Below are 15,844 nucleotides of genomic sequence, written 5' to 3'. Positions count from 1 at the left end.
GGCAGCAAAGAGCCCGTCGGCGCTGGCGAGCCTGAATCCACCTCCCTGCCCACAGCCAGCCAGGTTTCAGAGCTGGCAGAACAGCTCAGCCCTCGGGTACAGGGACATCACAGAGACAAGTCAGGACAACCTCGGCCTGCTGGCTGAGCTCCAGCACCCGCCTGCTCTGCCCCACAGCCCCGGGAGCCAGCGTGGGGCTCGCAGCAGCCCAGGCCTGGCACCTCGAGAGCAGGAGGAATCAAACCTTGCGGCAGTCGAACCAGGAGCGCACACCCAACGGCTTTTAGCAACTGTAGGAAACAGCTCTCCAGCACACGCTTCCCGAGGAGTCCAAACACACCGTGTTTATTTTGCTGATAGAAAGGCTCTGACGAATGTGTAATCACGAGACATTTAGCAATCGGAGCGTGCTGTGTAAATACAACATAATTTATTGGTTCCATTTCAGAGAACTATAGTGGTATTTGTATGAGTGTCCTAACGATAGTACAAGAAATGAGAGTCACGTATGTACAGAGATTCCAGGACACAGAAAAACTCTGTAAGGAAGAAGTGGTTAGTGGTAGTTTGGTCACTGTTCATGGAAACCTTTTCTCTTACCATCAGCCCTGCTCCCCCACTCCCCCCAGACCCTAGGTAGACCTATCTACCTACCTCAGGGGCACCGCAACGCTCTCGTCACGCAGTGGAGCTGCTTGTGCAAGCAGCAGGCAGGGCCAGCGGGCTCTGGCTGCACACCAGACTTTGATTACAAGATGTGTGCAGCTGAGCGGGGACGTGCTGCTCGGTAAGAGGGAGAAGGCTCTGTACCCTAATGGGAAGCAGAAAATGGTCCACACGCCCCCAGTAAGCGAGGCAGGGAGGGCAAGCAGCCCAGGTCCTTCTCGGCAGGGCCAGCGTACCGCCAGGAGATGGGGAAGTGCAGGTGTTCGGGAAGACGACTTCCCCACGTGTGTCCCAGTGCCTTCCCTGCGTCATTCCCACCGAGCACAGGTCTGCTGGGCCTGACGCTGCCGGCGCAGATCCCTGTCCCCCGTGGGGATGGCGCATCCAGAGCCGCAGTGGGGCTGCGCGTGGGGAGAAGCTCAGCTGGGGGCTGGTGTGAGCAGATTCACAACAGCAGCGCTCCCGCAGACTCCGTTAGCAGCGGCAGTGCTGGCCTAGCCATGAAAGGAACCCAGGTCCGGCTTCTTTCAGAGAGAACACAAGGAGGGCCAAGCTTTGGGGACAGGATGCCAAGGGAGGGTGAGCACAAAAGCAGCTCTGTCCAAAAACTGGACTCACAGCCAGTGGAAGAGGTGCTGGAACCAACCAGCACCCCAGGGGATCCACGTACACCAGCATTTCTTCCCCAGTCCCCATGTAACCTCCCTTCCTGGGTGGGAGATGGGTGCCTGGAGGGCAGTACCGCGTCCATGGCAGCACCAGCTACACGACATGGCTCTAGCTGAAGCATCTGGCTCGGCTCACTCGGTGCCGCTGCAGTGAGGGCACGGGGAAGAAGCGGTACATGGCTTTTCCCTCCTCAAAGAGCAAGCATTTCCACCAAGTGGCCCAAAATATTTTCTTTTTTTTATAGAAATTACTATAAAAAACTAGTTTATCTAGAGCATCTTTAAAAAAATATTCCTGCGATATCACAGTTTTACCTTGAAACTCATTAAAAATATATAGATTTCTTTAACAAAACGTCTCTGTTCTCCCCCTGAATCACGTCTCCAGTACAGGAGTGGGACTCGGAGTCCTCGGAAGAGATGCCGAGGTGGGAGCAGGAGGGTCTGATCTCAGTGGCACATCCGGGAGGTCATTTCCTTCTGTCAAAGGGACAGAAAAGACAAGGGGATTGCCAGGTGAGGGTGTGGATGAAAAAAGCCTCACCTTTGTTGTTTAGTCATCAATACCCTTTTCGGGCAGGCGGTGACACTGCTACTAAGAGCTCCCGTTTGGGCAGGTCCCTGCTCCCCCCACCACTCCCATTCCCAGGCACCACAGGACACCTTTCCACCTCCCAGCGGCTCCGCAAGTCCGCTCTGCTGCTTACGGCACCGGGAACACCATCACCACCTCCCAGGCCTAACAGGTCACGTTCTCCAGGCTCCGTGCAACGGCAGTGGCGTTGCCCTCGCTTTTCAGCACGGGAAGGAGGCACGGGGGGGTTGGCCATCCACGTCCTGGATGGCCGACAGTGCCAGGCTCAGGCAGAGCACACCAACAAGGCAAGCCGGCTGCTGGAGACGCGAGAGGCTGCTGGAGGACAAGCCACCTACCCCCAGCCAGCGCCCAGCGCCCCTCCCCAGCTGTGTCTGCACATCCTGACTCCCAGTTTCCTGATGGTCAAACTGCAAGGCCAACCGACAGACTGAATTCGGGCAACCTGCTTTGAGAAGGTACCAGAGACCTCTGCCCCCAGCCCACCCCTTCTGTGCTGGCTGCGGATCCCGACAGACCAACGTGTACCCCGAGCCCACCCAGACACTCACCAGTGGTTCCAGCTCCTTGGTGTCTATGAGATTAAACTCTTTCACAAAGTAGTAAAAGTGCTTGTAGCAGGTGTTCACGTGGGCTTCCGACCCCATCTGGGTGATCCGGTCAAAATGGTGGATGTAGACATGGACAAAGACCCGGAAGAGCCGGGAGAGAATCTTCTTCACCACCGGGAGGAAGTTCTTGGGGAAGGGAGTACCTGGGAGGGAAGGCACGACCACGAGAAACTTTCAGCCAAGTTAAAACTGGTTCCTTGGGGGCTAAAACACATTGATAAAACGGACAGACTGAGACAAAAGGGCTTCTGTCCCCGGTAATTTCCAGTTCCTCCCTCCTTTTTCCTTTCTCTTTGGATCAGATTTTTTGAAGCACAAATTTCTTAAGTGACAGTATGCTGCATGCAATCGATTGCCACTAGCAACTGAAAGCAAGAGACCAGCCTTGAAGATTCCCAGCAGCTGTTTCAGCCTGATAGAGGTTTCTTCTACTCCCATTTGGTGTGTTTATATAAACAGCGCAAAATAATAGATACAACCAAAAAAGTTCCCAAAAGAAGAGGCAGTGCTGTTAACTCCCCACAGTTACCTCTTACTTGGATGTGTCCTTAGCTCTTTGGTTAAAAATTAAATATGGTAAGGTCCTCTTTAAAGGCATCAGTTCTTTGGGATTTGTTTAGCTGGGGCCCTGCAGCAGAGCAGTCTGGCCAACCAGCCATCCCAGTAGAACACCACAGTTTAAAGTTCACACAGGTTGTTTCTGGAGGAACGAGGATTAGTTAAACCCTTCCAGCGCTCTGCGAGAACTGCAGCATTTCAGTCGGCGTTAAGGGTGAGGAATCTGGTAAAAGCCGAGCTGAAAACAGTATCAATCAAAAAAATAAAAAAACCCAAACCACAACCCTCCTGCTGTCGGAAACTTGTCTTGCCTCCCTGAACAGAACAAACACCCTGCTTACAGTCCCCAGAGAGTCTCGCAGAAGAGTCCCAGCTAAAGGCAACGCAGCAGTCATTTGGGCGACAGGAGGAACGAGCGGGGAGGATTTTAGTGTTTCAGCTGTCTGAAGAACTGGCTGCTTATGACCCTGCTCCCCACCTCTGCCTGCTCAGCACCAGGTTTAAGCAGCATGTTGGCACGGGTGGAGGAGCCCTGCGAATGCTCGTGTGGCAGAGGCGGCAGACGTGTCCTAAAGAGGGGCCAACTGCATCCCGTCAGAGCTTCGACGGGATTAACGCCGGGGCAGGAGGGAGGGAGCTCTGCTGCATCTTGTCTTTTGCATCCCAGAAGATGGGAGCTCTGAATGGGATCAATCATATATACCTAATGCTTTAGATACTGAGCTCTCACATCTTATTGTACACAAAATAAACAAAACCCCCAACTATCTTTGTCCCAAAGCCAGTACACAAAGCTGGGTTTGGATATGCAGATTTAGGTGTCTTAGGCCAAATTCTCATTTCCATCACCCTGGCAATAGATGAAACGCTGCCCCTCCCTCCATGCACATGTCAGCATCCCACCCAGCTGCAACAAACAGCCGAGTGCACGCCAGGAAGCGTTGAGCTAGAAAGGGCAGAGTCAGCTAACACCAGCCTGTAATAACAAAGAGGCTAATTATGGAAACGTGGCCACCATCACCAGGCCGACGCAGAGCACGCGTGTTGAACCCAAGCTAGCAATCAGCTCTACAAGAGCTGTCCTCCAAACATGAACTACTCAAGAGTCATGTCAGGGACTGACTTTTCTAAGAGGAGCCTCTTGTCTTCACTGCCTAGGCTCAGCCTGGCTTTCCTCGAGATATCCATGACTCCAAACGGGATCTGGCACAGCTCTGGGTATTCTAGCACTCCAGAAGAGCTCTGAAGTTTCTCAGGTGCTCGGAAGAGCTTACTATGCTGCCAGCCTCTGAGTGGCACAAAAGGAAACAGCTCTGCTACACGGGTGACCTGTGCAACAGCATCTCCTGGAACAGAAATGGGACCCGAGGCCTCCAAGGAGAAGGCTCTGCACCAGCCTCCCTCTCCCCAGCCACAGCTGGAACTGAACTCACCAACATTAGTGGGAAAGATGTCCTCGTTGTTGATCTGTACCTCAATCCAGTCCATCAGGAGGTTCATGTACTGGGGAGCAGAGAGGGCTGTGGGTTTGCGGTACTTGTGCTCATCCTGCCATCGATACTCGTACTTGGGTCCCCCTGACATGACAGGGCAGGACTGCTCCGTGCAATAGTCACTGATGGTGCCGTAGATCAGGTTGATGCGGTTGAAGAAGTCCACCACGTGCACGGCCACCCAGTCGTTCTGCTCCTCTCCCGGCGGCAGCTGGACGGCAACTTTCAAGTCCAAGCCAGCGTTGAGCGAGGCTTGAGCCTTCTTGTGCAATTCGAACCGCTGAGTCCCTGGCTCAAACTTGCGCTTGGGCCGGAAGGTTTTGTCTTTATTGAACACTTGCTTTAAAGCATGGGACATTTTTCTTCTCTTCTTCTTTCTTTTCCAGGTCCGTAGCGATGACAGCTGGAGATGCAGCACTGCTGGGCCGCTTCCCAGGGCACGGCTGGGGTGACTCTGATCTTCACAGAAACCTCCCTCTACTCATCTGGTCCTGATCTGCAACACAGCACAGAAGGGCAGCGATTAGGAGCAGCTCTCTCAACAGGAAACCTTGTCTAAATCCCGTAGGAAGAGATCTGGGATACCATCTGGGCCCTCGCCCCAGATCTGAGGAGGGGGGGGAAGCCAGCGCCAGCTATCTTTCCTCCCCCTTCCCTTTCCAGCCCAGCTTGCGGCGGCTCGGCTGCCAGAAGTGAGCTGGGCTGAAGGAAGTCACCCCTGCCAGGTCTCCCTACAGCTCAGCGTGGGGGCGAGGGACCTGGCCCCACGGGGAAGAGCTGTGCCCTCCGTGGGAGATGGCGGCCACCCACCCTGACACCACACCAAGAGATCCGAAAAGCCACAGAAACAAGGAGAAACGCCACCATGTACTCACCTCCGACACACCACATAGTTAAAAAGGGTAAAACACGCTGGCTTTTACCTGGACCAGATTTTTCACCTATGCTTCCCCCCCGTCGCTTTGGAAACAAGCCTACCTAAAAGGTAAGGTCACGCCAACCTACAAAGCAGCTCAGCTCTGTTGCCAGACATACTCCAACAAAACGGCCATTCGAGCAGAAGCCGCATGCGCTGCTGCGGTGCTAAAGACAGGACACAAAAGGGCAGAGGGGAACAAGAAAAAGAAGAAGTCGTCGCAGCTCAGGCAACCAGAAAAGAGAATTATCCTGAAATAACAGCAGCTCTCAGAGCAGCCACAGCCTCATCTGCAGGTGCAGACAGACCATAAACATATTTTTCATTTCAATTTAGCTCACTTCAAGCTGAAGGCTGGCTGAAAGCTGGAAGACCAGCGAAAGCTTGCCTTCCTCTTCCAGTCTGAGAAGAATTAGCTCCAAGAGGGTGAGACACAAGTTCAGATCTGAAAGGATGCTGACGAGAAACACAGTTCTGTTTATCTGTAGCTAATTATACCTCCTTTGTTCCCACATCCATCCCCTCGTATAATTTGTGTCAAGCTGCTCTTTGATGGAAGCTTAAGGCAGAAAGCTATGTGTACCAAAAATATTATTTTACACGTGCCGGACAGAGAAATAAATAAGGCATCAGAAATTAACTAAAGCTGATGCCTTACCCAACCTGGCAAATAAAGAGCTTCCATAATGCTGTAAGCAAGGAAACAAATCCCTTTCACCTAGCAGAAATCACTTAGATTTATATGAAGCCATAGCGTTGTTCCAACAGGTAAATGGCAACCTCAAAACGCTGGCATGAAAATCCCAAATTCAAGGTCAAGACTACCTTTGCCGCAATTCAGCCCATCTCTAACAGATGCTGCATAGTGCTAATCAGCATTTCTTCTCTGGAGAAAGATTAAAAAGATTTAAACTAAGGCTTCTTGTTTTCTTATTTAATTACAGCACGGAAGAAAACCCAAACCACTTCAGTTGGCCCCGCCAAGAACAGGCTCAACGTTTCCTAGCGCTGCTCTTCCTGCGGGAACGGGTTCAGTAACCTCTGCTGTGCAGGAGCCGAGAGATCCAAACTCCTGTTGCAACCTGGGCCACGACATAGGCTGGGAGAAACTGAAAAAGCATTTTAATGGGGCTCAGCGAGATCCACTCTGGGCTGCAAGGTGAATTCACCGCACGCACACTTTTGCTGTGCACACCACTGCCAGAACAGCTGCTGTGACCCCCTACGCTACTGTGTGAGAGTCAATTAAGAAGACATAAAAAAGAAGAGAAAGAAGACGACCCCCCAAAAGAAACGTGTCCTTAGGAGGCGTTTGATCACACCACAGACGTGGTTAGAGGAAGTAGCAAACAGCGCGGAGGAACATCTGAGCGCAAGCCGGCAGTGTGGTTGGTGTGCTGTGTCACAGCCCCACCACATCCTGCGGCACAGTGCCCAGGCAGGAGCCCTCGCAGGCTGTGCCCACCCTGCCGCGGTGCCGTGGCGGAGCCAAAGCAGGACGAGCCTCCAAGGAACCAACAATGTGGACAGCAGGTGCTGATCTGCAGCTATTTCCAGCAGGAAATCACTCCCCGAGAAGCACTTGCACGCCACGATTTCCCTATGCTGGAGATGGAGAAACGTCCTTTCAAACAAACAAGCTGTAAAGACGCACGAGCATCGCCCTCCACAGAGCTCCCCGGAGGAACGGCAGCATCCTCAGCACGGTGCAACTTTGTCCGTGCTTATTTGCCATCAGATCTGTCTGATGGCACCTGTGCTGGCCCCCACACACCATGCTGGCCCCCACGGCAGGCGGGCACTGTCCCTCCTGCTGGGCGAGGATGCAGGCTGCAGAGGATGGGGTAAAACCACAGGGAAAACCCCAAACATCCCTGGGGCTTGGCCACGCACACCAAGAAGCAAACACCAACCATTTACCAGAAGAAATTGTCCTCTGAGTGGGGCGGAGAGATTTTTGATATGGTTTATTTGGTACCAAGGCGGTGTTCATCCTACAAACAACTTCCTCTTCCTAAGGAGACATCATGCATGAGACCTGGGGAGCTCAACGTGGCACCAATTGTCTCTCCTCAGACGACTCAGCACCTGTCTGAAGGCATTAGCAAAATGAGTAGCTAAGACTTCAAAAGGATGCAGCCTATTTAATTACAGTCTTTGACCTAAAAGAAACACTTAGCTCTAGGAGAAGTTAAAAAAAAAAAAAAAAAGAAAAAAAAAAGGCACAAAACCCAAAAGCATCCCTGACATTGCTTGAAGATGGTATCACGCATACAACACCTACTTCCACAGGCAGGAGTCACAGCTCGGGCAGCGCTATGACACTGCCTTTGCAGGGAAGAGAAAGGAAAGGTTAGGAACGCTCAGGATATGGGACACGCAAAGCACCTGAATTGTATTTGCAAGCTTCAAAGATGAAGAAAAACAGCATAATCCTCCGCAAACGAACCTGCAGTACATTTTGTTTACCCCTCCTTTCCAGCCAGCCAAGATTACAGCGTACGTCACTGGTGCTCCGAGAGGACCTTGGCCACCCCTGCGAGATCACACAGCCGCCGCAGAAAGCCCCACGCTGTGGCAGGCTGGCTGGAGCACAAACAGACCTTCGGCTTCCCCGCTATTCCCAAGGACACGAGGGGCGCGGCTCGGAATTACGCCGGTTAAGGAGACAACTTGCCTGCCCAGCCAGGGGCGTCAAGGCCTGGCTCTCCCTTCCCCAAAGCTCCTTTTCTCCCCTTCCTCCCCGCTCTCGCAGCTCCAGTCCTCACACGGATTTCTGCTGGCGGAGCCCGGCGCAGGGCTGTTCCCCTCCCCTCAGCGGCGATGGCAGCTCCCGCAGCGCTGCCTTACTCTAATCCCGGGCTCTGGGTAGAGGCAGCCCAGGCGGTCGCTTCCCCGTCCCTTGGTTACTTCCACACGCAGCTCAGAGCAGGGATGAAGATAGAAGAGATGATCACCTCCTCCAAAACACCTGGGAAGTGCCCCCCCTCGCAGCCTGCCGCAGCCGTCCCAAGGTTTCCCAGGAGCAAGCGGCTGCCGCCCAACGCTGCCCGCTCTGCAGAGCCAGAACAGCTTGAGAGCCTCTTCCTGGAGCCCCCGACTGCTCTGCCAGCATCTGCCCTGAGCAACACCCAGTGCTCCCCCGCCACTAACACCCTGCAGGGGCTAAACAACAGCTAGGAGGGGGGAAAAATAAAAAATCAAGCCAGCCAGCATGTCAGCAAGCTCCTACCTGCGTTTCTAGCCTCGGCAGATTATCCTTGCAACGGCTCAGCCCGTCTCTGCAACTTCTACGAGTGCCTGTAGGCACTGAGGCAAAGAGCTTCCTTTTTCAAAGGAGGGGAGGGGGTAGAAAAAGTCCCGTTTCATGCGCGGCTGCAATCCGAAGGCTCCCGCAGGCTGGGGAGGGGTCAGACACGCGGCCACTTCCCTCGCAGTGACCCCAGCACTGGGGCGGCTCACATCCTGCTGCCTCGCTGGTAAGAAAACCCTTAAGCAAACCCCAGTGAGCAATGCGTTTCTCAAAATGATAGATTTCTCTCGTTCCCCTTTCGAGAAGCCACGCCACTGTCCTGCGAGACGATACCAATATGGTATTGCTGCTCAGCCTTCACATCCAGTCCGCTGAAAGCTCCTTCTGCAGCTGCTTCTAATTGCAGCCCTTTGGTGACAAGCCTGTGCTGGTCACCCCGTCCCCGTGGAAAGGAGAAGGGAGCAATGAGCCACCGCCTTCCTCCCAGTGAGCCGGGTGCAGTGTCCTGACCAGCCGTGCCCTCACTCAGGCCAGAGTTCCCAGTACAGGACACAAACCCCCCCCCCCCAAACCATTTTGATAAAGCAGCCACAATGTATCAGATGCTCTGAGCATTTCAAGTAAAAACCGAATTTACAGAACACGCCTAAGAAGCAAAGTGGCTTCAAAACAACTTAAAAAAGCAAAGATGGATGCACAGGCACATTTTTTCCATAGTTTTCCCCCGCTCCTTTCACAAATACCTTCCCACGGCCATTCTGCACTAGCTCAGTTTCTCGGTACAAGACGATCCTGGTTTTCTACAATCAAAGGAGAGATTTTAATATGGATCAGACCAATTACAGGAAGCAGGGCTGGACTGGCGCTGGTTTCTGTGCCTCTGGAGCCAGCCTGGCAACAACCAGACAGCTCACCTTCATGGGCTGAGGCTCTCGACTGCTCTTTTGAATTGTTTTATGACATGAGAAACAAAAGGTCTGTCCCCACGCTTACCTCAGCCAGGGTAGGGCACGCGAGGAGCATGCGGGGTGGAGGAGGAGGAGGAGGAGGAGGAGGAGGGCCAAGCGCGGCCGCAGCAGGCACGCCTGGCCATTCATAACCCGGCGAGACGGCACTTCCACGTCAGCCGGCTTCCTGTCTGGCACCCAGTCCGGCCCACGGAGCTGCCAATGTTTTCCCAAAAGTGAATCATTCCCCTCTATGAGCTCCGTCGTGGTGTTTCTGTCTTTTCCTCCTGCGAGATGGCTCCAGGCTGCTGCACGAGGCAAGCTCCGCGGCAGCTCGGCTCGGCATCACCCTCCGCACTGCCTTGCCTTGTTTTCCCCTCCACACTTGCTCCTGGCAGCTGAAGCTGCTCCAAAGTTAAAGATGGAGCAGAGAGTTCGTTCTGCTGCTCTGCGGGACAATATCCACATTTTTCTTTTGGAAACCGCTTGAGCAGCAGCCTTAGCAACAAACTTAACAGAGCCATTCAGAAACGCACATTTGAAATGTCGAATTCCCAAGGTTTAGGCCAACAAAGAGCCCTTTATATTTCACCACAAAGTCAATTTTAAGAAAGTCCTGCTGGTCACCAGCCACCCCCCTACCCCCCGGAATTTAAATCTGCTGCACAATTTGGCTATTTCCAAGCAAAGAACTGTACAGGCACCGCATCTCTCCAGCACCTCCTGCAAGGAGGCTTGCTCAGGAGCGGGACGTGCCTCTAAGCCATGCAAAGGCAGAGCGTGTCTGCATCGCTATATGCTTAAGAGGAGGAAACAGTATAATAAAAGACTAAAAATAGTTATACTGGGCTTTGTTACCTTCCCCCCCGCTAAAAAAGCTATGCATTCAGACCACTTGTAAAGTCAGGCTAGTTTCTACAATAAAGGGAAGAGCCCAGTTAAATTAAGCCACAGCTGGGTTACCAGCCCCAGCGGATCTGAGCGCGGCCACCCTGGCAGAGCCCATCGCCTGCTGCTGCTCCTGCCGGATGGAAACGCCGCCCCACTGAGCGGAGAGCCCGGCTCACCCAGCGGCAAGAGGCACCCCTCAACCAGCACGAGCAGGACGGAGGAGCTCTGCTCTGGCAGTTTACTGCTCTGCTCTGAGCTCAGGATTTAGATCCAGACCACACAGCGGTGACAGGAGGGACGTGATGGGTTTCGTGTGATGGAGCTGGTGCTGCAGGTGGACACTGGGGGGAGGCAGGTGAGGGAGTGAGCGCCAACGGGGCTGGGTAACCCTTTCTGGCTGGGCAGAGGGAGGGCCTGATCGCCTTCAAACTTTGCAGGCAGGAAGACAATTTCCAGCATGGGTTGACCCCCCCCCAAGCCTTCCAGACATCCTCCCCACCTCCACAGAGGGTGGAAAAGCCACATGAGAAAGTAACTGTTGTAAAAGGTCACCGCTTCTACTTTCCCTTCCCTGAAAAGGGAAGCTCAGACAGGAGATGCTGTAATTCAAAAATCTTCATTTGAAAGCCTAGAAATGACTGCAGGACAGCAGGGACAGCTAGTCCTGAGCTTACAGATTTAGGGCCAATTTTCTTGCCTCTTACGTGACATCTGCACCTATTGCAATGTCAGAGCTGCAGCTCTCTTGGATGGTTTCCACAGATTGCGCTCACGCATCCACGCCGGAATGACGGCTGCATGTGGAGGCAGAGCTAATCTGCTGCAGGCTTTGCAGACGCTGCATTAAGCTGACAAGCTGGGTCACGACTCCAGGAGACAGGTTAACTGCACAGACAAATATTTCTAGGATAAACCACAGGCAGTGACGCCGCGCTAAGAGCGGCCCTCTCTTTTCGAGGTGTCAAGGGCTGTATTTTGCAGCCTGCTTCTTTGGGAAGACCCTTTGCTGTCCCCCAGCCTGGCTTTGCCCCCCACCACAGGACTCGGAAGGGGAAGTGAGGTATTTATCGAGCCCAGGCTGTGAGCTACACGTTTCTTCCTGCTGTTGCAGGCTCCACATTATTGTCCTCACTGGGCAGGGATATTTTTGAGCCAACAGCAGTTTCATCTACACTAATTTTGGGATCTGCCTCCACCCAAGGAAAAGGTAACAGCGGCTGGGAGATGAATTTTGCCTCAGGCTGACAGAATGACTACAGCAAGAGGCATGATTTTAACAGTGTGGCTACGGGTTTGAGATCACAGGACGTGCCGGAGCTATGAGCTCCTTCACCCACGGACTGAGCCGGAGCACGAGCTGGCCACACGGACAACCTTTCTCATGGCAGGGCTAATCCCACCGACAAACACCCCTTCTCCCCACGTTCATGTTATGCTTTCAGAAGAAAGGCAGTATTTTTTCTCACTGAAAGCAGATGCCCACGAGGCCTGCTCTTCCCCTCTATGAGGAGATACGGCAGTAATCCGGCATGTCTCCAGGCAAGGAATAAGCCCACTGATGTGGGGCTAGAGGTCACCTCAAGACTAACCACATCATAAGACCTGCCACACAGTGAGAGGAAAAAAGGGGGGAAGAAACCAAAAAGGGCCCACAAGCAGCCCCAGGAGAAGCCTGCAGTTAAGGTGAAGGAAAAAAATTACAGTGCCTTTCAGAGCAGCCATGGGCCTGACTCAGCTCCTGCTTGAAACTAAAACATGTTTTGGATGGCTCTAGCTCATCTGCTGTTCTACAGGCTCCCTCGGAGCCAGCGCAGAGGCACGCGGCCACAGCCGCCATTCACCCAAACCCAGCTGGGACCCGGGAAATCCAGCACCGCGGCCCCCGAGCCGGCGAGGGCAAGCACCAAGCGTGGCCAGCCACGGCAGGACGATTCCACTGTGGCACAGCCCTGCCCTGGCAGCACGTGGGAATGTCCGGCAGCGTCACTGCTTTTGCCTCTTCTCAAACTGACTCGAGAACAAAGCCAAGCACCTAGGGACTTCATCCAGACTTTGCTGGAGGAAGTCAAAGCTGCTGCAGCGCAATGGATTTTTATTGTGTTGCCTTTATATACTTGCAAAAGTGGGTTTTTTTCTGGCCTTTGCTGCCTCTTTCCTTCCCCTCTCTCCCTGGCTGCTTCAGGTACCTGGAGCAACAATTCTCCCATTTCATCAGAAGCAGAACAGCACTTTTGGTGCAAGACCAGCTCCAGAGGGAAACAAGTAGCAGACCAAGACAGGAGTCTCTGACAACTCAGCCTCCCAGGGGCATCTGGAAAAGGTAGGATAAAGATGCAGCCTAAGGTGCACTCTTTATTGAAAGCATTAGCTGGATATTACGTATTTCTAAAGATAAGCTGCTAAACCCCCAGCAAAGCTGGTTATGGATCCACTTACAGCAGCATTTATGGCTCAAGTATCATAAAATACCTTCCTGTCTCATAAGAAATTAAAACTCACAAGTTGAAGGCAATTCTTTTCCCAAATCTGAACACCGTGCACAGATCTGGTTAGGTTTTGCAATCTCCCTTCTCTGACCCCACAAGTTTTTGCTGCTGACAAGGGAAACATTTTTCCTTTGTGCACCGTGGCCATAGCAATCACTGGCCCATGCACAGAGAAGCACGAGTTACAAAACACGGCACACATCAGTACAGTCCAGCCTCTACAAACGGGACTAAATTGCACCATTTCAGTTCGGGTGCTACTTCACATCCCGTCAGTGGAAGAGCCATGTTGGAGCCAAATGTGGACACGGAAGCATCTGGCAAACAGCTCCCACACCAGAGGACTGTTGTAGTCATGAAGCAGGACTTTGCGCAAGATGCTGAGTACGCTTCGAGCTCCCTGAGCCCCAGCCAAGCAGACAGGAGCGCCCGTTTCCATTTCTGATGATAGCACAGTTGACTGCACAACCCCAAGTAACGTGTCCAAAAGAGCATCCCAGATCCTGAAAGGTGAGCCAGGCACAGAGAACCAGCTCCCTGCTTGGCACCTGGGCTCAGCTCCTCAGTGTAAACTGAGAACACCAGTTTTTGCTACCACACCACCAAGCTGGCATGAACTCCCAGCACTCCTCCCTTTCTGGGGAATTTTGAAAGGTTACAGGCTTGCCCTCCTGTCCAACTTCACAAGAGCATGACTAAGACAGAAAGTGAATCTAAGATACAGAATACACAGTCCAAGAAACTACAATAGATAAACACAGAGCTGGATGCGAGCCTAAAGCCTGGAAAGAAAGCGGAGTGCAAGGACAAAGCCCTGGGGACTGTGATAAACAGGTGGCTGGGGAAATTTCACACCTCCTAGCAAAAATCTCCCTGTGCCCTGCTGCTTGCCAGAAGACTTCCAGACCAGAAAGGGATTTTAAACAAAGAAAGGGTAGAAATCGAGACAACACGGCCACTCTTCAGTTCCAAGCACTAGGAGAAGGGGGATCTTGCTCTTCACTAGCACTAAAGTCTATGACACAGACTGTCCAAGCATCTGTCTCGCAGGCTGGACAACTTCAAATCCCTCTCTCCCCTCTCAGGAGGGCTTCCCGCCCTTCCCTCTTTGTTCTTCTCACACACAGCAAGTTTGCTTTGAAGGAGCCAAGATTATTGCGCTGCGGATCACAGCAGAGGCAGCTACTGTAAGATTAACATTCCTGGCTCATAGCAAGAGACAGAAGCAGGGCAAGCGTTCGCTTTCAAGCATCACAAGCTGTCCCTCATGACAGCAGAGCTGCAGCTCACCACGATCAGAAAAAAACTGAGGAATTCCTCATTCCCCCCCAAGCACTTAAGAGATTGAGGAGTTTGAACTTCAGGACTATGCCTTCACCTAAAATAGAAACGTTTATTAGCACAGGTAGAGAAGGATGAGGGAAAAGAGGCGGGACACAACACATGAGTATCCAAGGCTGTAACTTCACAGTTACTCCGCAAAGCCCTCGCTCTCTGCGCTGGTTTTTTAACTCACTTCTGAGCCGCCAGCAGGTCCCACCGCCCGGCCCCTGCTGAGGGGAGTCACGGCCGGGCAGGGCCCCCCCCCAGGCCAAGCCAAGGCAGGCTGAGCTGGGCCAAGCCAAGCCGGGCCGAGCCGGGCCCCCCGGGGGCCTCAGGGCCGGGGCGCCGCTGGGGCTGCGCGGAGGCGCCGGTCCTGCCCGGCCTCTTTCAGCAGCGCCGAGGCCGGCGGGGCCCAGCGCAACAGGCCGCTGGCTGCGACCCCCGCCCGGGGAGGCCCTGCCCGCCGCGGGGCCGGGCCGATGCGCTGGGCTGGGGACCCGGCCCGGCCGCCCCCCGAGACCCCGCGGCTGAGGGACAGCGCGGCCCCCCCCCGGCAGCCCCCCTCGCCAGGCCCCGCGCAGCCCCTTCCACAGGCCCCTCCGAGCGCCCCGCTCCCCTCAGCCCCCCCTTCTCCTCCGAGCCCCCTCGCTCCCCTCCGAGCCCCCCCCTCCCCGCACCTGGCCGGTCGCCGCTGGCCCGTGGCTGCGCGGAAGCGTTGCCCCTCGTGCGGCCGCAGCACTCCGCCCCCCGCCCGCCCCGCGGAACGTGGCGGTGGCCCCGCTCGGCGCGCGGCGGCCGGCACTACTTCCTCTTAAAGGGGCCGCTCGCCCGCCGGCTCCTCCCGCTGGCGGTCCCGGGGGGACGGGCCGCACCGGCGGGGCCCAGGCCCCGCAGCCAGGGAGACGACTATTTCCTTTTATTTTTCTTTTTATTCTCCTTATTTCCTTTAATGTCCCTTTATTATTTCGTTTTTCCGCTTTATTATATCCTTTTACCCCTTAGGCCCTTTTACCCCACCCGCCCATTTATTTTTTTGTTTCCTTTTACCCTCCCCCCGCCCATTTACTTCCTTTTATCCCCTCCCCCCTTATTTCCAACCTTAACCCCCCCACTACCGCTACCGTGCTCCCCTCGCACACTGTGATGCCAGCCCAGAGGAAGAGACAGAACAGCTCGTTCCGGTCCTTCACTTTCCAGACATCTCAACACCATTAAAAACTTCCGAGTGCTTAAATTTTAGCCCCAGCTGCGACCCAAACCAACAGAACTCATGCAGCTTTAACCAAGATCGCCTGAATATTCCCCCCCCCCCCCCCCCCGCCCCGTAACGTTTTATCTAGTGCCAACTCCTTGCCACGGTGCCTTCCAGAAGCACGCTAAAACGTGCCAGCCTGCCCGGTTATTCCCAGTGTTGGTGCCTATAAAAGTACCAAGGTG

At 54.0% G+C, this 15,844-nt stretch overlaps 1 protein-coding gene across 6 annotated transcripts; it reads right to left on the bottom strand.

Annotated features, from left to right (window-relative positions):
- Positions 1-408: 408 nt before the first annotated feature.
- MOB3A (MOB kinase activator 3A) lies at positions 409-15,217 on the bottom strand. Of its 6 annotated transcripts, none has more exons than XM_056336505.1 (4): positions 15,085-15,217; positions 4,532-5,087; positions 2,481-2,683; positions 409-1,814 (listed from the first exon to the last, which is right to left on the bottom strand). In XM_056336505.1, exons 2-4 carry the CDS (start codon positions 4,947-4,949, stop codon positions 1,785-1,787), a joined length of 651 nt encoding a protein of 216 aa, XP_056192480.1. In that variant the 5' UTR covers positions 4,950-5,087; positions 15,085-15,217; the 3' UTR covers positions 409-1,784. The 6 variants fall into 6 exon arrangements, with proteins under 6 accessions (XP_056192480.1, XP_056192482.1, XP_056192484.1 ...); XM_056336507.1 differs by lacking the exon at positions 15,085-15,217 and adding an exon at positions 8,740-9,297; XM_056336509.1 differs by lacking the exon at positions 15,085-15,217 and adding an exon at positions 7,428-7,583.
- Positions 15,218-15,844: the final 627 nt, after the last annotated feature.

The sequence above is a fragment of the Falco biarmicus genome, chromosome 4 (genome assembly GCF_023638135.1).
Source record: "Falco biarmicus isolate bFalBia1 chromosome 4, bFalBia1.pri, whole genome shotgun sequence".
Lineage (NCBI taxonomy): Eukaryota > Metazoa > Chordata > Aves > Falconiformes > Falconidae > Falco > Falco biarmicus.
The sequence above is the reverse complement of the archived record's forward strand: the minus strand, read 5'-3'. Positions and strand labels throughout refer to the sequence as shown.

Bases quoted from the DNA above. Each gene is read 5' to 3' on its own strand.
- MOB3A (XM_056336505.1), bottom strand. From the start codon at position 4,949: ATGTCCCATGCTTTAAAGCAAGTGTTCAATAAAGACAAAACCTTCCGG. The intron at 2,684-4,531 runs GTGAGTTCAGTT...CTTCCCTCCCAG, and splicing joins CATCTTTCCCACTAATGTTG to GTACTCCCTTCCCCAAGAAC. The intron at 1,815-2,480 runs GTGAGTGTCTGG...TCCCTTTGACAG, and splicing joins CCAAGGAGCTGGAACCACTG to AAGGAAATGACCTCCCGGAT.